This window comes from Numenius arquata, chromosome 9, assembly GCF_964106895.1.
Source record: "Numenius arquata chromosome 9, bNumArq3.hap1.1, whole genome shotgun sequence".
In the NCBI taxonomy this organism is placed as follows: Eukaryota; Metazoa; Chordata; class Aves; order Charadriiformes; family Scolopacidae; genus Numenius; species Numenius arquata.
In genome coordinates, this window is record NC_133584.1 from 28,661,202 (window position 1) to 28,684,817 (window position 23,616).

A 23,616-nucleotide genomic window follows, 5' to 3' on the forward strand; every position below is an offset into this window, starting at 1 on the left:
GATGTGAAGTTGTCTCTCTGCTGCAGAGCACGTTAAGGTCTTTTGTCCCCAGGGCTTGTTCTGCTCCAGCCTTACAATTAAGGAGGGCTACTGGTTTAACTGGGCAGGCTTTGGGAACAAGCTGGTGTGTACGATGGCGGCTCCAGTTTCCCTGCAGAATGCAATACACAGAAGAGCCTGCTGGCTTTGGTCTTCCCAAAGTGACTTCAGTCCCTGCATCCTCGGGATGCCAGTGAGCCTGGGCCTCCTTGGGGACTGACGCCTCCAAAAACCCGAAGTCACTTCAGCTCTGTGCCAAGTTTCTCCCCCCATGGTGTGCCACCGAGGGGGATGGCAGTGGTCACAGCAGTGCCAGCTGGGAAAGCCTTCCACCTCTGGAGAGAAGGTGCTTTCTCCTGGAATGGCTTTGAGCCCCATGCATCACATCCTAGCCCAGTCCTCTGGGCTCTGGGAGCCTTGACTGTGCCGGGGAGCTGCTGCGTGGCTTTAGGCAAGATGCTGCCTTTAATTCGGTCCTGACTTTGCTGCAGCTCAACAGGATGCAAACCCCAGCACAGCGAGGACAGAGCTGCCCCCAGGTGCCTGACAATCTCTGCTTCCACCAAAGGATTAGAGATCCTCTGGCTTTGCGCTCCTGCATCAGCTCTGGGAAATCTGGCACCACCATGGCTGATGTGCGAGCCCAGATCCCATGAAGCGTTATTAAAAATGATGGCCCGGGGTGGAACTGAGGTTGTGCCAGCACTCAGGCAGAAATATGAAGACCAGTTCTCTGCTGGCTTGCAGCTGCCTCCCTGCAGCCTCAAACTTCTCAATGTTTTTCAAGTTGGCTGGTTTGGAGAGTGGATCAGGCATCAGAGACCAAGTTTTCTGACAGCTTAAATTCATGTGTCAGGGTATGAACTGGTCAGGATTTGGGACAGGGGCTGCTCTTACTGTGAAGGAAACAAGTCAAAGGAGCAGGTATCATCCTGCTCCCTGACTGTGTCTTGGCCCCGTATTTACAACCCATGAAGATACTTCAGTCCTGGTTGGAGTTTGCATGGCAGTCTTGAGCAGGGTGAAGACGTCCCCATGTCCGGGTGGTATGAAGAAGTAAGGCCCTTGCTTTGGAAGGAGGTGGTCTGCTCCTGAGTGCTGAGGGCAATGGAGATTCAGGGGCAGGGTGTCCTGCTCAGGGCAGCCAGGTCGCCCCAGAGAGCATTGATCCCTACTCCTGCCCAGGTACCACAAGGGAGCAAAGACCACTGATAACAAAAGCACAGCCACTCGTTAGGTTTACCCTCATTAAACCCAGAGCAGCCTCGCTCCACAGCACCCTGGCATAAGAGGCTTCTGCAGCTCTCGCTTTTTCTGCGGTAAAATCTTTATTAGAAAAGGAGGCTCCTTCTGTCTGGCAACATGGACCCTTTAGACAACGCAGTTTTGAATGGACTTACATAAGGATTTTTGTGGTGACCTAGTATTAGGAATGTGCTGCCGCACTACGCCAATGGAAACCCCTAATCACCTGACAAATATTTGGTTTTGTTTTGTGTCTATTTACTCAGAAGCGTAGAAAATCCACAGTTACTACATTAACAAGAAAGACGTGATAGGACTGTTGAACTAGTTACAAATAAATAAAAAAAAAAAAAAAGAAAAAAAAGAAAAAAAAGAAAAGCCAGATGCTGGGAAGAGCCAGCATCAAAAGACCAGGCCTTATTTTGCTCCATAATGCCTTAATTTTTCATGATTTTTCCATCAATGAGTATTTAGGTTTTTCCACAGGTTTTGACACCATCTCTCCGAAGGCTTATGTCAGTTGGCTGGGTGCAGCGTTGTTGCAGCTTTGATGGCGAGGTTTTTATCCTCTGCCGACAGTTCGAATGCAGCTCACTGGAGCTGGGCTGCAGGGCTGACCCTTTGCAGCAGAAATTAATTTATTATTTCCATCTTGTCTGATCAGCCTGTCTTTAAAAGTTTGATAAAAATCACAGCCTGGTTGTTTGCTATGCTGACCTCAGTATAATGCCCCAAAAGAAGGGAAAGGTGATGAGACTTGCTAAATCATAGAATCATAGAATTGTCTGGGTTGGAAGGGACCTTTAAGATCATCTAGTCCAACCATCAACCTAACTCTGATAAAACCCATCACTAAACCATGTCTCTAAGCACTATGTCAACCCGGCTTTTAAATACCTCCAGGGATGGTGCCTCAACCACTTCCCTGGGCAGCCCATTCCAAGGCTTGATAACCCTTTCTGTGTAAAAATTTTTCCTAATATCCAATCTGAACCTGGAGCAACTTGAGGCCATTTCCTCTTGTCCCATCACCTGTTCCTTGGGAGCAGAGACCGACCCCCCCCGGCTACACCCTCCTTTCAGGGAGTTGTAGAGAGCGAGAAGGTCTCCCCTCAGCCACCTTTTCTCCAGGCTGAACACCCCCAGATCCCTCAGACAAAACGAACGATCCATCCAAAAATCCAACAGTGTGTGCCTACTCAGCAAATCTGGGAGATTCCCGGTATTTAGTGTGGGGGGAAGCAGGGGATGTGCCCAGCATTGTAATGCTCATTCTTCTTCCTTTCAGGTAACAAAAGCCAAGTCCAGGCTGAACTCTGCTATGCAGAGAATAAGTTTGTGTGCCCGAACACCACCCAGGATCCCCAGAAGGAAGCCAGCAGCATATGGGCAATGATGGTCATTGCCCAGCTGCTGGCTGGAATCGGGACGGTTCCCATCCAGCCCTTTGGGATATCCTACGTAGACGACTTTGCAGAAGCAAACAATTCCCCGCTGTACGTTGGTAAGTGGGACCGTTGCTGTATATCATTTTATTTCCTCCAGACCTTAGAGGTGAGATGCAGAGGTGGATGTAGAAGTGCTCTTCTGAAGAGGAACCTGTGGGCATGGATTGAGCAGCCAGTGGGACTCAGATGAGATCCTCTCCATTAAAAGGCTGGGCTGTCTCTCCCCTTGATAGTCAGCAGCTCTCTGTAGGGTTATATTTGTGGTGTGGGTGTTAGGAAGCCAAAGAATTGGGGCAAGGAGATGAGATTGAGATGAGATGAGATGATGAGATGAGATGAGATGAGATGAGATGAGATGAGATGAGATGAGATGAGATGAGATGAGATGGATGAGCTGGGACTTCTTCCTGGTGTCTGTGAGAACTTGTGCCATCCATGAAGGGAAAGAGTAGTAAGGAAACCCTCTCAGAGCATCTCCTGCTCTTGTTGGGTATTGGTTGATCATGGTTTAACCAGAGATCTGACAGCCTCCTGCCAATTAACACAGGTTTCGCATCGAGGGTTCAAAATCAACATTTTTTTTTTTGCCATGGAATCGGTCCCTGCCCAGTGGGGGCTGCCAGGTTCAGGAGGACTTCTGGATTGCAAAGAGATAGGTGCTGGCTTCCATGTTAAACTGCATGGTTTTTCCCTGTGAATGGCAAAACCCATCTGGTGTTGACCTGCCTACGTGAGCTTTGAGCTCATTCCGTAAATTGTTTAAAAACCCGATTCCTCCTGATGCCGAACAATGTCTTTAAAGCAGCCAAAGGCATCAGAGTGATTTAGGAGTTGAAAGCGGATGTTCCAAAATAAGGTAAGCACTAAAGGAGAAGGAAAGCCTTGGGGATTAGACTCCCAAGGACAGGCTTTGGACAAGCACTGGAGTGCTTGGCAGGGTCTCCAGACCCACCCAGCTGCGCTTTGCTCCGGGATCCTGCTGGGAAGAGCTGCTGCACCACCTAAGAGCTCTGCAGAAAGTCTCCTGTGCAGGTAGCACTCGCTCCTCTCAGCTCAAATATAGTAGTCTGGGCTGGCAAAAGGAGGCACAGAGCATCCTTGACTTCCCCCGGTGGCAAGGGGTCGCTGTTCCCAGGACCTCTGATTCCCAAAGGATTCCCAAACCTGCAGGTCCTGAAGGTGAAGGACAATGGGACTGGCTTGTTCTTTATAATATAGGTGGTCACTTTAGGGCTGTGGGAATGTCAGTGGGTATGGCTGCTGTGAGTCTGGATTGCCTCAATACAACATAAATACCATCGCCCTTTGAGTCTTGTTTCATTTTAGGTGTCAACATCCTGCTATGAAAGGGGACACTACTCTCTATGTATAAGGTTAAATACTCCTTCTCGAAAGACCCCACCCTTCAATACTTAGGTTTGTGGTGTAGAAACAAAAGTACTGCCTTGCCTAATTGGGAAAAAAAAATAAAAATAAAAATAAAATAGGTGCCCAGCTGAGACATAGGTGTGAGATATGATCTTTCATACCCAGTATGCTCAAAGGTTCCAGAGCAGGAAAATGCACAGAAATGGCCAATGCAGTTCAAGCAAACTGTCTCCTTTTGAACAACTTAAGAAGGTTGTGTAAAAAATTTCTTTCAGGGAGGAAACCTGAATCCTTTCATTCCAAAGGAGTCAAAAGGAAATATTTTGACCATACGGGTTAGGTCCAAGTTATCTGTTTTTTGAATGGGATAGTTCAGCTGAACCGAGGGTGATCTGCTGCCTTTTTGCTCTCAGCATCTTTCACCTCCCCTGAAGTTTGCACCAAATGTTTTTGCTTGGATATAAGGCCTGAGGTGGCTTTGTTTCCGTAGCCTCCTGCAGGAGATTAAGGTGTCTGTCACCTGCAGGAGCCCAGGATGCCACCCCTTTGTCACAGTGGACCATGGATATTCACGGTGTAGCTGAGAACTTCTACTGCGTCGGCAAAGCCTTGATTGCAGCAGAGCAGAGGGACTTTTTCTGCAGGCAGCTGCCTGCCCACCTGTTAGATAAACGCCAGGTTCAGTATCTGAGCAATGGGGATCTTCTCATCATCTGCCACTCGATAAAAGATGGTTTCTCTCCTCTGTGTGTTGTAACACCGTTCCTGCCTCACGTGGGAAGACAAAAGCCATATCTGCATTGAAGCTAGGGTTCCCTGCTCACACTGGCATTCTCTGCTCCCTTTTTTCAGCCATCCTCTTTGCCATCGCCGTGTTCGGCCCTGCTTTTGGGTACTTGCTGGGGTCCGTGGTGCTGCGGCTCTTTGTGGATATTGGAAGAGTTGACATGGGTGAGTATTTCTCAAGTAGCAATGGACTTCCTAAAAGCCTTCTGTGAGTCAGAAGGTCACTCTGAGATGACTCGTGGCAGAAGCCACCGGTCCCGTGACCCACAAAACCTGCTTCCCTGGAAAGACCTGACCTGAAATAGCACCCCCAGCGCACTTCTCCATTCCATCTCCCCATGAGGAAGGCTGCAGATGGTCCTGAAGCCACCACTGAAGCAGAGCGCCATGGTAGAAACATTTCAATGTCCTACTCATGGTGCTGCACTGAAGCTCTGGTGGTCAATGCTGGGGTCTGCCCACTGCCACCATGCTGAGGAAGTATCACACTACCCCAGCACGGTGGTGGACAGGAGCGGGGACATCTGAAGCATCCAGGGGTGGAGAAGACAACCACAGGGCAATTATTGCTCTATGGGTGCATGGAAAGGTTCAAGTCTACTTGTCCTGCTCCCCACCACATTTCACCAGTATCTGCAGAGAGAGGGACCAAGCCAAGGCCACCACAGGACTTATTTTCTTTATCTGCACTGTGTGCTTATTATTTCTGGTAACTTAATCACTGAAGAATTCTCCCCAGCTCCATCATTAATGTGGCTTTTCCTGTGTTTCCTTAGAGAGATCAGAGCTCGCCTGACATTTTTGTCTGGTGGCTGATAAGAATAATAAATGAACCTGGGGCAGGAAACGGCAAAAAGCCTTGGCTCGCTCCCCATGGCGACAGACGGATTTAGCAGCCTCTGCCCGGTCGCTCCGTGATGACGTCCAAGATCCAGAGTGGAGTGGTCCTGTTTGGGGAAGCGGGGCGATTGTTTTGGTGGGGTGGGGGCTCCTCTCCTGACGCACCCTGGCACGGGGCTCCCACCCGGAGGTTGCTGCCAGTTCCTTTCCCAGCCACAACGTCCCACAGATGGGGAGATGTGGTCCCCATGCCAAGCCAAGCAATCTGTCAACCTCCCGTGAGCATGGCTTGGCCCAGCCAAAGGATGTCTGCGCTGGAGACGGAGTGGCTCTCACCTTCTCCTCCTTTTTCCGGAGAAGGCGCCCAGAGTTTGATCCACTCGGAAACCAGGCTCATTAATGGCACTCTTCTGCCGGCACGGGTCCTTCCCTTGGTCTCTGCGACCAGAGAGTGACCAAGCCTGGAACAATGGGAGAGCAATTTTTTCCAGGAAAGCATCTGTGCCCTTTCCCATCCCTGTCTCAGCTCAGCATCCCTGGCAGGCAGCGTGGTCCAAACCCACCACACACCCCAGGCAGAGGAGGATGGAGTCAGGCCCTCGTAGTCACTGCCTTGCTGGCTGGCTCGGCAGGGAAGAGTTGAACCTGTGCCATCAGCATACTTCCATGCTGACTAAATCCATCCTACAGTCATTTGGGAGGCTCGGCGCAGTTTGGATGGGGAGTGGCGGTGCAGGATCCTGGCCAGGGGAAAGGAGGTCAAACACGACCAGGGCTGGTCTTGCTACCAACGCCGGGGGGAGCTCCCACCTCAATCCGTTTGCTCTTCCAGGCCAGAGGAGAGACCCTCAGATTATGCCCATATGGACCCTTTGTGCTCCATCCATGTGCATGGATGTTTGGCCCTTTCACCCTTAGACAGGCAGGAGCAGAGCTCTTACAATGGGTCCTTCTGTCTTGCAGCTACAGTGGCCCTGACACCGAGAGACCAGCGGTGGATTGGAGCCTGGTGGCTGGGACTGCTGATCTCCTCAGGCTGCTTGGTGCTCACATCCATTCCTTATTTCTTTTTCCCTCGGTACATGCTGAAAGGAGAGGTGAGACCTTGTCTTTGGAGGGCCAGAGCATCTTGGTGCCAGGGCTCTGCTTGGGGAGGGAATACCTGTCCCTGGAGGAGAGGGGTGGGAGGGAAGAAGGGAGCTGAGCAATCCTTCTCAGATGTGATTACAACTTCTCACAAGTGCAGTCTCCCAAACAAGCTCTGTGCCTCTAACACATGAAGGACCAGACCCTTCACTTCCTCACCATTAGCTGGAAAGCCAGAACCACCACAGCTCGGCAGACCAAAGCCAGACCTCCTGCCATCCTCCTTGGTAGGAGTCTGTCTGAGGGGACTCGACCCTCTCTGGGGTGTCTCACCTGGTTCTGCTGGTGATGGCTGTATGTGAACTCCCTGCCGCAACACCCTCTGCAAGGTGACACTCCCTTGACGTCAGCAGCAGCAGCATCAGTGACAGCCCCAGCTCGGAGTGGAGCATCCTCAAGTGTGGCACACACGGGAGAAGCACGGGGATAAAGCTGGGCAGCGGGGTTTGATAGATAAGCTTTGCCTTTGGGAAAAAGTTGCAGAAAAGAGGCAAGATCCCCATTAAAACAAAATTTTAAATACACAGAACTATCAAAACGTTTCAAGTCGCTGTTTTTGGAGCCAAGCCCCACTGGTTCAGTTTCAAAAATAGTTTTGTTTTGAAACTGTTTAATTATCGATTCTTTAAAGGTCAAAATCAAACCCCAAATATTTCACGATTACAGCTAGAGGACTCACCAGATTGAGCTGACCTTTCTCCAACTTTCATTTTCAGGCTTTTTGCAGAATTGAAAAAGAGGTATCGTGTCAGGGTTCAGGAGAGGAAAGCTTTCCAAGCTCTTAAACCTCTCCGAGCAGGACGAGCTTTTGTCTTGCAGCTCTGCTCAAGGGCTGCAGTGAGTTTTTTGAGATAATTTTCCCCTTCGCTGTGAAGGGCAGGAAAACAGTCAGGCTTGGCAGGGGGACAAAGGCATCTGGGACAGACCCTGCTCCTCCTGAGCCTCACTGGGAGCCGGGACGGTGCCAGCCACACATGGGTGCTCCCCTCTCACTCTTCTGCTCTTCTCTCCCTCCCCAGGTCCCAACCGTGGAGGCTGGCATGCTCAGGAAGATGGAGAAGGGGGTGGCTGAAGAAACCTCCCTGCTGGAGTTTATAAAAAGTAAAGTGCTGGCACTTAAAGGCGAGGGTGAACGGGGGCGCTGGGTCATGCTGGATGGGTGGAAACCACCGCGCCAGTGTTTTGAAGCTGAGGGTGCTTGTTGGGCGCCTTTGAGACTCTCCTCCATATTGCATGGAGATACCAGGGTCAGCTCGGGCACCTCAAGGGCTGTAGCGTGCCCTTCCCTAAGGACTACGGGAAGATGGACACAGCCTCCCTCTTGCAGTGGTGTTGATGTCTGAGGAGCCTGAATCATCTCTGAAAATTGGTTTGAGGATCTTAAATGGCATGAGCACGCTGGAAAACGCTAGCTGGGTGGTTTAACCCATGGGTCCAGGAGAGGGCACAGGGCTGCTGGTGCTACCAGCCGCCGCTGTGAGGTCACCGCCCTGCAGCTTCCACCAGTTTGTTTATGTGCGGCTGAAATGGGCTTGAGTAGGGATGTCACTGATGAGAGAGAACAGTTCAATGACTTTTTTTAGCTCCATGATGACTTCTTTCCAGCTAAAGCCTCCCCCTCCATCCACTTCAGTCATATCCTGAGGCTGTCAGCTCCTTCTTCCCGACCTCATTGGGCTTTGATGAATGAGGCTGGGGTTCCGCAGCACTCTCTGCTGGAAGGGGAAAGCTAATTAGAGCCCACATAAACAGAGCTGCTCCTCAGGAGCCTGGAGTCAGTCTGCCTCTGCTGAAAGGCTGTCCTGGCTGGGCAGGGGGACATGACGTCCCACCAGGAAAATACACTGTGTTCATCAGCTGCAGGAGCCAGACCCTGCCCTTGAGCAGCTGGTGGGGCTCTGCCAAAACCCCTGTGGCTTTGTCTGTTTGCACCGCCTGAGAATATGGCCCCTGCTCCAGAAAAACAAATGCAACTGTGTCTTTTGCTAAGTGCTCTGAAGACTTGTAGGTTTGGAAAGTGTGGGAGAGAGGGTGGCAGGCAGAGCTGGCCCTTCACTTCGCTTCTCAGGGCACTTTGGCCATGGTCCTGCCAGCTGCCAGGCCAAATTGGGGTGTCTGTGCTTCCATTTTCCCCTGGCCTTAGGCATCCCCTGTATTAACTCGCTGGGAACAGTCTAAGGGTGGGGTTGTTTCATGGTACAGATTGCTGACCTGAGGATCACATGGCTAAAATACATTTTTCCTGCTGATTCCCTGTAGGATTCCCGAAGATCTTCCTCAGGCTGCTCCTCAACCCCCTCTTCATCCTCCTGGTGCTGGCTCAGTGCAGCTTCTCCTCAGTCATTGCAGGTCTGGCCACCTTCCTCAACAAGTTCCTGGAGAAGCAGTATGGTGCCTCCTCCTCGTATGCCAACTTTCTCATAGGTGAGCACAGCCAGGCAACGGCAGCTGTAGGGTAAAAATATCCATCAGCAGGGAGCCACCTGCCCATATTCTCCAGGCTTTTTAATCCCGTGGGAGGAAGTCATTGGAAAACTCATGGTGAGACCTAGGGATCACCTCGAGATGGTTGATGACTTTTCTGACCTGAGATGCCTGCAGGCCAGGCTGTCTTGAAGCCTCTCAGAGACTGTCTACATTTGTTTGCTTGCTCTTGTGGACCAGCAATTGCTCTTGTTGAAAATGTGCAGCCCCACCACATGGGCAAAGCAGATCTGGATCACTCAGATGCTTAAAGAGGTTGGCAAGAGCAAGCAATTACACACCAACCTTGATCTTGCATCTCTAAGCCAGGCCCCTGAGGCTGAGGTTTCTCATAGGGGCTGACTGCCTTGTGTTTTGGTCTTCTCAGGTAATGGTGGGGTCTGTGGCTTCTCCCAACCACCATGAGGTTCACAAAGCCACTACCTCCATCTCCTGTCTGCAGAGGGGTTCTTGGCAGGCAGGACCCCAGCTAACACCTCCCTTCCTCTGCAGGAGCTGTGAACCTGCCAGCAGCAGCGCTCGGGATGCTTTTAGGAGGAATCATCATGAAACGCTTTGCCTTCTCCCTGCGGGCCATCCCCCGGTTTGCTGTGGTGGTGCTCGTTTTCTCCATCCTCATCTGCCTGCCTCTTTTCTTCATGGGCTGCCCTACAGGGCGCATCGATGGGATCTACCCCCACAGGTAACGCAGGTGCTTGTGTTGTTGCCAGCTCCTTATTCCTCCAGCTCTTGACCTGATTATCTGTGGGGTGGGATACATGCAGGTGGAGGGGAAGAGGCAGGAGACATCGCCACGCTACTGCTTGCTCCTTGATCCCACTGCCTGGAGGAGATCTAAGCGCTACACAGGACAGAAAGTTTGGGAGGGCATTCATTCCTGATTTTCCATACCAAACAAGCAGGGTGTAGTTTTCATTCTGGATTTCTAGGAGGAAATCAGTACTATTAGTGCCCTTGTCCACATAAACTCCACATGTGGGCACCTCCCTTCGTTCCAGCTGGACATCACCTTTCTCCTCACCTGGATGGAAACTTTTGGCTCTTACCTTGTCTTTTTAAGACAAAAAAATGGCATTTAGAACTCACCCCAGGCTCGCTGTCAAGTGCATCATGCTCATTTCCCAATGAAACTTGCCCACAGCCAGCGAGGGGCTTTCATACAGATGTTTCCCTTGGCCAGCAATAAGCCTCCTGTCCTGGGGCCACAGTGGAGGGGTGAGGGACAGGGCAATCCATGCGCTTCTCCCATTTAAAAAGCCACTTAAATAACCATGGTGAAGGAAAGCAACAGCACTCTGCAAATTCATGTGCGGGCAACGTGTTTATATTTTGCTCTGAGATCTGCATGGCGTGCACTGCAAGGTCAGGAGCACGGGGAAGTCCACTGAGGCACTGGCATCTCAAGCTTCCTGCGTGAGAGCAAGGTTCAAACGCGAGGAGACCTCTCCGATCAAGATCAAGCACGCAAGTGCTAAATTTTGGGAGGCACCTTGGCCTCGCAGCGTTCACTTCTTGCCTCCAGGGTCAGGTTGAGTGCCTGTCTCAGCTCTTCTGTGACACACCAGTCTGAATGGGCTTTGCTGGGAGATGCTGGAGGGACTTGCACGGAAAAGGAGGCTGTTGCCTTATATTGCTTTGGAAACCTCCATTGCAGGGCAGCTGTGCATAAGAGCTTTTTGCCTGGATCCCCAGGTAGCTGTGGGCTACATGGACAGGTGAACATGAGCTCTGCTCCATCCCACCATGCCCAAGGGCAGGTCCCTGATGGCAGCTTCCCATAGGAGATGGAGCAGCCCCAGCCCACCATGGCCAAGGGCAGGTCCCTGGTGCCAGTTTCCTGCAGGAGACAGACTGTGCTGCTCCAGCAGATGAACTCCCTTAGGTAGTAAGGCAAGACAGGACAGATAATTCGGTTTGTCCTCTTGACTTTCATGCTGTCGTCAGGCTTGTTTGGAAACAAGCCCGCTTCCAGTTTCTGTCTGAATGGTGTATCCAGCTGGGGCTGTTCGCACATCTGTTTGTGCAGTTCTGGATGGAGCCCAGTTATATTTCTCCAGGCATTTGGCTGATTAGTTTTCAGCTGGGGGAAAAAAAAGTAAGTGTGTGAGTACTTGTTTGCAGACATAATATAATTACTGCTAAGTTCACTGTACACTTGCAGAGGTACCTGCAGGGGATCAGGGGATGGCACAAGGCCAGCCTGCTGCTGGCAGTGTCCCAGCACAAATAGGAATGGGGAAACTGGTTAACTAGTAAGAGGGATTTTTCTTCCTCCTGTCCTATTTCTTAATTTTTTAACATTTTTTTTCCTCTTCTTTTTTTGGCAGTACATTGAGTTCCTCGCAGCAGGTTAAGACGCCGAGCGGGTGCCACTGCTCTGAGAACATCTTTCACCCAGTGTGCGGAGAAAACAACGTGGAGTACATCTCCCCCTGCTTCGCTGGCTGCACGAACAGCACCGCTAATTCTTCCACTCCCAAGCAAGTGGTGAGTAAAATGAGCAAGCAGAGGGGACCTTGCTTGGTGGTGATGGTGGAGGCCTCAACAATGCCGTAGAAGCTTGACCAGTGCGATAGAGTGGTAGAGCCTTTTTGATGTGGTGATCGGGGAGGTCTACCAGAGATGCTGAAATCCTATGGTGTAACAGAGAATTGCTGTAACACCCTGGGAGTCTGGTGGAGAAATGGGGATGGCAGCACATCCCATTGCAGGATGCCACAGCCGTGCCTTAAAATTGGAGCTGACACTCTCACCATCTTCTGCAAAGCAATGTGGCCTGGTGCATCGATAAAGCCCCTGCTCTTGACTTTGAGAGTTTTACATTTGTTTTTTTCCAAACATTTCCAACAGATCTACAAGAACTGTTCCCTGATCTCTGCTGGGAATGGGCTGTCCTCTGCCAAGACAGGCTCCTGTCCACTCAGCTGCTCCCACATGCTCCTTCCTGCCATATTCCTCATCTCCTTTGCTGCCCTGGTAGCCTGCCTGTCCCACAACCCCCTCTACATGATGGTTTTACGGTGAGCAACGGGCAACGGGTATTGCAAGGCACTGGGGGAGGCATGATGTGATGGTTCCCCATGCTGGGATCAGTGGGGCCTCTTAAATGTTAAATCTTAACCAGGCCAAGATGCTTGGCCAAATACAGCTCTGACCTCCCATGGCTTCTCCCCTGCAGGGTGGTGAACCAGGATGAGAAGTCGTTTGCCATCGGAGTCCAGTTCTTACTAATGAGGCTGCTGGGTGAGTGTCCATCTCCTAACGAGGCAGGGGAAGGCTCAGAGGCTTGCTTGAGCTCCAGGAGGTGTTGAACCTCCTTGGGGACAGCAGACAAAGCATTCAGCGGGGCAAGACAGGCAACCTGACTCCATCCTCTCTTCTCCAAAGCCTGGCTGCCAGCCCCAGCCATGTTCGGTGCCCTCATCGACTCCTCCTGCATCTACTGGCAGAAGCAGTGCACCCAGCGACGGTTCTGCGCCTACTACAACAACGACTTCCTCCGCAACAGGTACCCCACCATCTGTCCCCATGTCCTCCGGGCGGGGATGATCATGGAGCTTGTCCCCAGCTCAGCCTGGTGCTGGCTGGAGGTGATACCTGCAGACATGGCATCTCCCTGCTCTTCTCCCGACAGATACCTGGGGCTGCAGGTGGGCTACAAGGTGGTGGGCACCATCCTCCTCGCCCTCATCAGCTGGAAGGTGAAGAGGAGCAAGGAGTACAATGTGCAGGAGAAGGCAGCGGGGCTGGTGTAGCCCACCTGAAGACTGACTCTGCACCCCCCATTACCCACTGCCAGTACTTTGTCTTTTTTGGGTTTGTTTTTCCTTCTAAGGGAGCGACTTCACCTTAGCAGCTCTGAGCTCCTCTCCTCCAGCCCATGGCACTGCCGTGCCCCCGGCGAGGGATGCTCCATGCCAGTCCCATCCCAGTACTGGCTTCTCCCAGGTTCTCCAGCCACACTTTGCCCATCGCTTTGGGGAGGGGGCAACCCTCCCACCACCTGGACCAGGAGGCAGATGGGGGCTAGGGCGCAGCCCCATCCAATATACCCAGAGAAGTGCCTGCTGTGGGTGATGGTCCCTACTCTGGTGTGACATTTCAAGCCAGGTAATGCCCTCCCAGCTGGGACAGGAGCAGGGGAGACGGCTGCCAACCCTGTGGGGCTGCCCAGTGTGTCCCCCCTGCCTGCACCCCTCACAGAGGTCAGCATGGACACTGCACACGTGTTGTGAGAAGTTATCACTAGGGGTTTATTGCAGAACATTTGGGGGTTTGTTGCTCTTTTTATTTTTTAAATAAAAGTCACTTTTCCAACTGTGGTGCTTTGCCCCCCACCCCTCAGAACTGTCCCATCAGCAATACGGTGGGGATGCCTGCAGGTCGCATCCCGGCGGATGCAGGCTGATCTCAGGTCATCCCTGGCTGGTGAAGGAGAAGAAATGGTGGCAGACAGGGCATGTGCTCCCCATGCAGCTCCACCTGCAGTGAGGGGCTGTGCAGGATGGGCAGGCAGCGGAGGCCCAGCCGTGCCAGCCTGTAGCCCTGCGAAACCTGCACCCTGCCCAAAGGTGCCTGGGCAGTTCAGCATGCAGCAGGCAAAGCAGCACGGAGCTGCAGGCAGGGTGCAGGGGGCTGCAGGCATATGCCTGTGGACAGAGGAGTTGAGAATGGAGCTCTAGCCAGGATGGGGGGGGGGGGGGGGGGGGGGGCTTTTGGCATGGGCATGCCGAGGGCTGGAGGCAGCATTTGGGGGCTGTAGCCAAGAGGCTGTGGGTAGGGGACTGCAGGCAGGGTGCAGAGGGCTGCAGTTATGGGGCTTGGGCATGGCGCTGTAGACAGGGTGCAGGCAGCTGGGGCAGGGGCTGCAGGCAGGGTGGAATGGGTTGGAGCCAAGGGTCCATGGGAAGGGGGCTGCAAGTAGGGATGTGGGAAGGAAGGGGCAGGGAGCCTGGAAGCTTCAGGCATGGAGCTGCAGGCACAGGGCAGGGCCCATGGGGCTGCAGGAAGGGTCTGTGGGCAGGAACCTGCAGGGAGGGTTCATGGGGTGCAGGCAGGGTGCTACAGGCATGGGGCTGTGGGGAGGGTAGAGTGGGCTTTGGCCGTGGGGATGCAGGCAGGATACAGAGGAGTGTGGGCAGAGCTCTGCAGGCATGGGGAGGCAGGCAGTTGTGGGACGGGGGCTGTAGGAAGAAGGCTGCGGGCAGAGTGTTTGAGGCTGCAGGCAGTGGGCAGGGGGGGTGCAGGAGGATGCAGGGGGCTGCAGGAGGATGCAGCTTTGGGCTTGGGGCTGCAGAAAAAGGGCTGCAGGCAGGGGGCAGGCAGCTGTAGGCACTGGGCAGGGGGCAAGATGCATGGGGTTGGGGGCTGGAGACAGGGTTGCAGAGGCTGCAGGAAGGGTCTGTGGGCAGGGGCTGCAGGCAGGGTGGAAGGCTCTGCAAGCTTCAGGCATAGATTTGCACAGGCCGGGTCCACAGGCAGCAGGAAGGGTCTGGGGGCAGGAGCCTGCAGAACAGGTTCATGTGTTGCAGGCAGACGGGCTGCAGGCATGGGTAGGGGGCTGTGGGGAGGGTACAGTGGGTTTGGGCATGGAGACACAGGCAGGGCCCCGTCAGGGGCCGTGGACAGGGCTGTGCAGGATGCTCCCATGGCTTGTCTCAAAGGGAGTACAGCAGCTCCAGGGCCTCCCTGATCCGCTCTGGCAGCGCTCCTCCTGCCCTCCAGCGCCAGCCGGGACCTCCCCGTTCCTGGCAGGATGAAGGCAGCCCGCTAGAATGGGAAGAGAAATGTTGGCTGGTGGGATGGCAGGAGGCACCCGCTGCTGATGACAGCCTCCTGTCACCTGTAGAGGGTGACACGGGAGCACCACTTCACTCATATCACAGGAATAGCTTCATGAGTTTGTCAAGAGCCTGGTGTCCTGCAAAGGACACACCATTCATCTCACCAAGCCAATGATGCTAAAAGGTGAAGGCAAGAGCATTAGATCTGAGAAGATCACATCTTTTCCATGGCTGGCAAGTGGAGGGGAGGCTCCTGAATGCGCTACCCATCAAGGACCATGGCAAGATGCTGCTGGTTGGGATGTGCAATACCATCCACAGGGCTGAGACAGCAAAGGGTGCTGGACAGTCAGTGCGGTCAGGATCAGCAGGGTCCATGGCCAGGCACAGACATGGCCATGGCTGAGCTGGAGATGGCTACAGCATAGCTCAGGTAGGGACTGGAGGGACAGGGCTGAGCTGAAATGGGGCTCCTGGGCCCATGGGCAAGGAGCATGGGCCAGTCAGGGCCACCACACCTTCTTCCTCCTTCACATTGTGGTTGTATCCCCTCCTGGGCAGCATCACATACTAAGAGAGATGACCTGGGTGGGATGGGAGGGGACAGCAAGGGAGAAGAGTTTTCTTGGGTAAATGTATTTACCCCATCACTGTGCAGGGCAAGGCATGGCTTCTCACTGTGCATCCATGCTCACCGAGAATAAAGGGTAAGGAGAGGATGCCTTGGATTTGCTCTGGATCAGCAAATCTTTACATTAATGAGGTATGTCCTTGCTATTCCTATTCCCATGCCCCCTCCACCTGGCAGGCGTTCCCTTAACACACCCCCATAACCTTCCCCTTTCTCTGCCACCATCCCATCAGGGGTAACATCAATCTGGACAAACTCCAGGAGGTGCTGGCCAGAAAGCGTATCAGGTGACCCAAATGGGGCCACATGGAAGCTCCTGGGCCCAAAGGTGTCAAGATGGACTGGCCAATGGCTCTATGCACAGGAGTTGCAACATCTGGTTTTGGGAGCCTTGGAAACCACCACCGCTGGGATGCCAGTGATCAGGCACCATGCTATTTTTGCTTTTCTCTGCCTTTCAGCAATCCGTCCTCCACTTTCATGTGGTTTCTGCTATCCTGGATCTCACTGTGCTTGTCAATCTCCTCCAAAAGGGGAACAATGTGCAGACAAAACACAACCCATTGTGAAAAACATCCATCAAAAGAGCTTTAAAGTACAGTGAAGGCCTCAATCCCTGCAGATGTGTAAATGCAGTGGGGGGGAATAACTCTGGGTCAGGCAGCTGGAGGAGCAGAAGGTCCCTTTAGCTGAGTTTATCACATCCTGCTGTCTCGCCAAAGACACCTAAACACACTGGCTGCCAGGCTGCAGCCTGAGGAGCAACCTGCCCGACCTGCCCACAGCCTGGGAGCAAGGTTTGTACCCAAGAGCCAAAAACAAAGCACAAAGCAGACTCGGGGAGGGGGGAAGGCAAAACAACATTCAGAGTTTCCAGTTCTGCCCTTTTCCTTCAGCCACTGGAAAAAAACCAGCCCCAAATATTTAACAGGCAAGTCGTGAAGCGTGGCCCAAAGAACACAAGCAGCTCTGCAACAGCCCAACACACGCTCCATCCTGTGGCACCAGTGGCAGAAGGTGCAGTCCTGGCCCAGCCCCGCTGCCGGACAGCCCCCCCCCCGAGCCCCACTCAGGCAGGGAAAGACTTTCTGAGTTGTCTCCATCCAGCCGTAAAGCTCCAGGCTGCCGTAGCCACCTCCACCACTGAGGAAGTGCTCTGTGACTTAACCCACACCAGCCAGGCATTTGAGCAAAGTGCCTTTTTTGTTAAAGTTTTTTGATTATTTTTTTTTTTTTTTTGCTTCATGATTATCCAGTCTCTAACGTTCAGACTAAGGAGTAAATACGCACCCCGAAACAAATCCCAAAAGCCCTGTGCGTGGAGGAGCCATTGGTTTTTGACAGACCCGGCCACCAAGCAGGAAGGCTGATCTCCATCCAACATTGTGTTGAGCAGAAGCAAAGCTCCAGTCCATGTGGAGTCAAGGCACATACAGACTAAAGCAAGGCTTAAGAACATACATTTAAGCAAAAAAATTGTATGAAGGAATACTTTTAATAACTTAAAACCAACCATAGCCTCGTGCTACCTTCCCCCCTCAGCCCATAGAGGCTGGTGCTTGGCCTCTGCTTTCCAAGGAGACAGGTCTTTGCAAGCAGAATAACCACCAAAAGAAACAGCAACGTTCTCACTCCAGCATTACGGATTCAAAGCAGGTGGCCTAGGAAGGCGCTCCAGCTAAAGGAGTTCAAAGCGTGACAAACATGTTCCAACAACACTCTGGCTGCAGGAAATACAAGAATATAACATACTTGGTAAATACAACCCTCCCCACCTCTTGCACGGATAGCAGAAGAGCCATGGGGGTTCAAAAGACTAGAAATGCAAGGTCCAGCTTCATTATGAGCACAGTCTTCACTAAAGACTCTTGTTGCTCTTCCCAACACTATTAACACTTGGCAATGCTACAGCGAGGCAGAGGATGACCCAGACCCAGGAAAAGAACACAACAGATCAGGTGAGTGATGAAGGAAACATCAAAGCAGAGAGGAGACAAGCCTGCAAAGGACAATAAAGGTCTACCAGGAGCCAGCCACTCCCTCCTACCTCAAAATATAAGAGGAAACAACAAAAACAAAATTTTCAATGTCGTAGGACCTCACAATTTGCAGTGTGGCATCCTGGAGACACCTCATGCGGGTGCTGCACAGAAATGGCAGCCCACCAGAGCACAAAGCCATACGAAGCTGCTGGGCAGGGCAACGGTGTTTTCAAGGCTGTTCAGGAAGGAGAAGCTGAGCACCCAGCATCGCACCAGGGTCTCGTCCCCTACCTCTTCATTGAGCATCTTCCCCAGAAGGAGGTATCTATTGTGATTCCTAGGCAGCTCCTTGATTTCACTTTCCCTCTCACTTTGCCACCACTGCTGGCTAATTATACACACAAGAAGAGCTTACAGCAGTCACTGGAGCGGGAGGCAGGCAGGGGACCGCACAGCAAATGATCACACCAGATCTCACACGTAATGTAGGTATGCATCTAAAAACATGCCTGCCTCGTACTTTCAAGCTAAGACCTTACTATAACTCTGCTACTTGGAGAGTGTGCATAGATGTCTGTAGGAGACGAGCCTGAAGTATGGGAGGGAGAAGCAGAGTGAAATAAGCTTTCAGGACATAGCCCTCAGTTAAAGAAAAACTCCCAAGGACTGTCCAACAGTGGAAATCACCCAAAGACACAGCAAAGGACACAAGCAGTGTCCCACAGAAATGGGACTGCATTGGTTTGGTAGAACATGAAGGGAGAAGACACAGAAGAAAACAGCTTTTTATACTCTCAATGATTGCCAAACAGAGAGAGTCTGTGCGCTTTGCCGGAGCAGCAGAGATGATGCGCACAGCGCTCCCAAGCAGCGAGAGGCTGGGGAAAGAAGTCCCCATCAGGAGGTGATCATCAGCTCCGAGAGGTAACAGACTTGAAATGCTAAACCAGGGCAGAGGACAACACGCAGACTCCAGTCTCTAAAACTCACCTGGCAGTTCACTCCTTCCTGATTTGCCTCGCAGCTACCAAATGAAAAGCCTAAAGATTAAGGAAACAGAGAAGCCCAGAGGGTCAGCATCCCAGGGGAAGACAAAGAAAGAGGGGAGAGGAAAAAGATGTTGAGCGTGACAGGGACAGTCAGAGGAAAATCACACCAGCAATTGTGTCATGTTGCTCCCAAGCCCAGGAGCAACAGAGGAATATAACACAATGCTGGTCTCCAGCTTAAGTTTCTTCTTTTTACAGCAAGATGAGGTTTGAGTGCTTCAGACCATCTTTTTCCTTTCAGTTCCCAAGTGTCCTGCCCCCCAGCCTCCCAGGTCTCTCCCTCCAGCCCTGCCCTTCTCCATTCAGGCGATCTTTGCCAGCCATTTCTCAAGGCCCTCGAAGTCAGCATCTCCTTCCTCTCCCTTGCTGCCCCGAGCACTGCACTCCACGAATTCCACCTTCATGGGCAGCTGGGAGAAGTCAAAGTCCTTGCCCTTCTTCCCCAGCTGGGCAGGGCCCCCGGTGGCTGAGTTATCCAGACTGGTGGGGGCTGCAGAGCGGGTCACTCGCAAGGTATTGCTGCAAACAGAGAAGGGAAAGGGTCAAGACCTGTGAACCAGGGGAACCTGGTTACCTACACCACAGCTGCTGGGATGTTTTGGACCCAGCTCTGTCAGCAGGAAGCCAGTTATACCGAAGACAGAAGGTCCCATGGGTCTGCAGAGGCAGGGGCAAGCACTTTGCCCACTTCTCCTACATTCCCACTGGAAGGGACAACTCCAGAGAGGCTCAAAGGAGCAAGACAGACAGAAGGCCACACAAGGAGAGCGTGCTTAAACAGGTTTTGTTTTGTAATAAGCAACAGCAAGTGAGGAAATGATGTTCTCATCTGAATTTCCCCAATATCCCCATGGCAGTCACCAGGAATTACATGTGATTTACCCCACAGTGCTTAGGATCTGCATTAGTTTAACAGGTTAACTGGGAAGAGAGAGGCACCCAGGATATTGGGGATCACACAGGTGATCACTCCACTTCCACTTGAGTGTGCCAAATACCTTTGGGGATTGAGAGGGGGATCAAATCTCCCCACTGTTCCACCAACACCTGCCCAAGGACCAGGCTGCAATGTCACTACCATTCCTGCCCTTCAGCTTGCTGCAGCACCTCAACTCCCCGCCACATGTGGAGGGGAAGGACGGACCTCCTTATCCACACTTACCAGGCATCCAAAGCAGAGGCAGCACAGGGAGATGGAACAGCCCAACAGATGCAGAGGCACTGTGATTTGACTGCCCCAGAGGTCCCAAAAAGCAAGGCTTTTGAGATTCAGGAAGTCAAAGGGCTGCACCAGGCACAGCTGCAAAGGGCAATCTCTTCACCTGCTGAACAGAGCCCCAAGGACGGTGCTGCCCCTCTTCCAGAGACAGAGCACCCTGGCAGTGCCCACTTTCAGTCAACCCCAGCTACTCCTTATTCACAGAATGGAGCTAACTTAATGGGGCACAGGGAAAGAACAATGCTGCCCAGAGGTGTGAGTTCAGGAATAAGAGAGGAGACACTTCCTTGGGTTCTCCACACAAAGGCATCCAAGTATGGCAGTGCAGGGAGGAGGATGGCAGCAAAACCACTGCCTAACGGGGCACACATAACCTATCTAGAAATCCAGCTTCTACACACAGGTAACTGGCAAATGGTCTACATCAGAACCAAGGAATGCTTATTTTCCTGGAGGGCTTGAATTATTTGCGGCAAATAATTCCTCCTTTAAAAATGGGAAGGTCAGGTATTCAGCCTGGAAGAGGCACCAGCACAAATAACTCTGCTGCCGTCTACTGGCCACAGAGATTATAGAACCACAGAATCGTTCAGGTTGGAAAAGAGCCTGAAGACCATTGAGTCCAACCATAAACCTAATGCTGCCGAGTCCATCACTTGGCAACAAGATGGCCATATCCACAAACATGCATTTGTTTGGAGAACAAAGAGCTACAATCCTCCTCCTACCTCCAAGACCACCCTTCCGCTAACTGGAAACCAGTAAATGGGACCCACAGGCAACAGGAAGGCAAAATACCCAGTTCTGAGTGTGCGGGGGAAGGAAAATCTCTACTAGATGCTGGTGGAGAAGTCCACCACAGCACAAGAGCTGCATAGGTCTCTCCCAGAGCAGCTTTGACTCAACTACAATTATGAGACTCACAGGCAGAATCTTCACACACAGATTAAATATAGCTTAGAAAAAAAATCATCTTCTACTTGCCCCCTCCCCAGATGAACTTGCCAGCCGTTGCCGCTGCAGCTCATTCAGCTGGCAGCTTACACAGTCTACAAGCCACTTTCTCCTCCTTCCACGTCCTCTTACAACTTAAAATTAGCAACAGATCATCCACCATTTGTCTTCCCCCTTCCTAGGAGGGATATAGAGCCAACACAGGGTCCCACACAGGCTCCTGCAATGCCTGTTAGGAGACCGGGAAAACTAGAAACTGCTCTCTCCCCAGCTCTCAAGCTTTGCATGCCAAGCCCTTTTACATCAAAGCAGCCCTGCGAAAAGAAAACCTGTGCCATTACAACAGAGCAGAGCTACTGAGATCTTCACACCACTCACATAAAGTCTGACATTTGGAAGCCAACCCTACCTGCACCTGAGAGAGGACAGCACCACGGGAGGTATTGCTTAGCCTAGGGACAGCAGCTTTTAGGAAAGGACTGGGATGCTGTTTCTCCAACCCACTGCTTCCAGAAGGGAATACACTGTCTGTGCCTACTGCTTTTTTGCGTGCTTTAGCAAGAAGCAATCTTTCCTCATCCTGGTTACACCTACACAGACAAAACAGACTGCTCTTTCTCTATGATGAACTTAGATGTGGCTCAAGGAGCTCACTGAGCACTGAGGTAAGAGACAGAAAGGAAAAGAGAGAAGCTCAGAGAGTTTAATTTCCAATTTCACACTTACAGCTCTTTCTCCAGCTGCTGTTGAATAAGTTTTGCTGATTTTGCCATTGTGACATCTAGAGAGAGAAAAGAAAAGGAAATCAGCTCTGTGGTTTTATGTCAGAATTATGAACCTGGTTCCTCCTCCTAAAGGTACAGGTAAGGCTTGCTCATACTATGCAGTCATAAGAGTTACTGTGACAAGGACAGCTGTGCCTCCGCTTGGCTAAGGGATGCTGGAGCTTTGGGTTTGTAGACATGAATGGGAGCAACCCAAATGCCTGATATAATATAGGGAATTTCTTCTTGCTAGGCAGTAAGTTGCTTCAAACAGAGGACAGGGTTTGATGTCCCACCCACAAGGCCCAGCACTCTCACCTGCCCTGGAATTACAGAGGTCAACATAGCGCTTTTCAACCATGGCCATGAAGGCCTCAAGTAGATCCTGAAGTAGTGCACAAAACAACTAAGAAAATAAAATCTGATACTGCCCCAAATCTTCAGATTGTTATACAGAGATTCGTATCTTCACCGTAAAAGTTGTAGGGATCTGAAAATCTAGTCGCTTCCAGTAACTAGATGTTCCTACTCATCCGATCAAGAGAATACATATAATCTTGGCAGTTTTAACACTGAAGCTCCCAAGTACGTACAGATAGTTCATTACACTCAAGTTGATCCTACTTTCTGCTGCCTGCAGATGCAGGAAGACAGTTCTGCCCAAGCAGAAAGCCACCTGCTTTACTTAAGCCCATCTAAAAAGCTGTAGCTCTCCCAAGCGGTGCTTCTCTGCAAGGGTAGTAGATATACCTGACCTAAGAGTTCTTCCAATGCCTGCTAGAAACGTTCCTGCTGTATAGTCAAAGTTTAAAACTAAGTTCCAGACTTCGTTTTGCTGAAATCCCACCTCCTAAGAAATTCAGCATTCATGGCATGAATCCCTGTCTCTCAAGGGCCGAATCTCGATGGCCAGCCTGCACAGCAGCACACAATACCTTGCTTATTGCAAGCGATCAGCAGCGCGGGTGCATTTTTGAGCACAGTGCTATCGACCAGGACCTGGTACAGGAACTCCGCCACATCCTTCACCTCCCGCTGGAAGGCCACACTGTCCACCACAAACACGATGGCTCTGGAGGAAAGAGGGAAGAACATGTGCTGGGCAAAGCTCTGCAACCATCTTCCCCTGCAAGTACTCCAGCCTGGATTAACAAATTTGTTTCCACAATTGATCTCATCCAACCCAAGAGCAGGTCAGCACGTGCTGGCTGAAATGCACCCCACATCCAGCCCCAGCAGGAAATCTTTCCCCCTCTGCTCCACAGATATATCGCATCCCCTAACCCTCCCCGCTGCAGTTGCTTTGCCTCCTGATGCACTACAAACACAGGTAAGTGGGAAAGCAGAACAATAACTAACCCCTGCTGCTCCACAGCAGTGCTCGACTCTCAGGGCACCACGAACCTCACAGCACCCTCAGAACCATCATTTGGTTCATCCCTGTCCAAAACATCACCTGCCGCCTCCTCCCCTGCCAATCTCCTCCACGTTACCTGGCTGCAGCCTTGAACCTCTCCAAGAACTGAAGCCGCAAACTCTCATGGCCCGGAAGGTCAATTAAGGTGACGTTAGCGCTCTGGGAACAGAAGCAAGAAGGTATCAGCAACAACTAATCTAGGGGTACCTGTGATCACAGACCAGGGAAAACCAGTCTGAAAGTGTATTCCAGTTCCCCTGGTGTTGGGGCAGCAGTGGGCGAGTGAATCCCCGTATCAGGCAGAAGCACATAACTCTCCCTCTCTGCAGTCTCTCCACCAGCCCAAACAATTCCGACAGGCAAAAGAAATGCTGAGGAACAACAGCCAGGGCTCAGTAAGGAGGGTGCCAACACCAGCAAACCACCCACCAGAGCTGAGAGGACAGAGCACGACCACAGAG

General features: G+C 51.9%; 2 protein-coding genes across 3 annotated transcripts in view; one reads left to right on the forward strand and one right to left on the reverse strand.

Annotated features, from left to right (window-relative positions):
• The window catches only part of SLCO2A1 (solute carrier organic anion transporter family member 2A1), a 30,327-nt gene extending 17,216 nt beyond the window's left edge, over positions 1-13,111 (forward strand). Inside the window, exons 4-14 of the mRNA XM_074153515.1 lie at positions 2,573-2,788; positions 4,953-5,051; positions 6,690-6,823; positions 7,892-7,973; positions 9,132-9,296; positions 9,849-10,038; positions 11,684-11,843; positions 12,207-12,376; positions 12,535-12,599; positions 12,744-12,864; positions 12,991-13,111. Coding sequence (XP_074009616.1) covers positions 2,573-2,788; positions 4,953-5,051; positions 6,690-6,823; positions 7,892-7,973; positions 9,132-9,296; positions 9,849-10,038; positions 11,684-11,843; positions 12,207-12,376; positions 12,535-12,599; positions 12,744-12,864; positions 12,991-13,111 — 1,523 coding nt within the window. The remainder of the gene's footprint in view (positions 1-2,572; positions 2,789-4,952; positions 5,052-6,689; positions 6,824-7,891; positions 7,974-9,131; positions 9,297-9,848; positions 10,039-11,683; positions 11,844-12,206; positions 12,377-12,534; positions 12,600-12,743; positions 12,865-12,990) is intronic.
• Positions 13,112-17,086: 3,975 nt separating this feature from the next.
• The window catches only part of SRPRB (SRP receptor subunit beta), a 68,255-nt gene continuing 61,725 nt past the window's right edge, over positions 17,087-23,616 (reverse strand). The window contains exons 4-7 of one of the 2 annotated variants that reach the window (XM_074154107.1): positions 23,232-23,314; positions 22,674-22,810; positions 21,701-21,755; positions 17,087-19,320 (exon numbers count right to left, since the gene is read on the reverse strand). In XM_074154107.1, coding sequence (XP_074010208.1) covers positions 19,104-19,320; positions 21,701-21,755; positions 22,674-22,810; positions 23,232-23,314 — 492 coding nt within the window. In that variant the 3' untranslated portion in view covers positions 17,087-19,103. The remainder of the gene's footprint in view (positions 19,321-21,700; positions 21,756-22,673; positions 22,811-23,231; positions 23,315-23,616) is intronic. The other variant, XM_074154106.1, reaches the window with a different exon arrangement.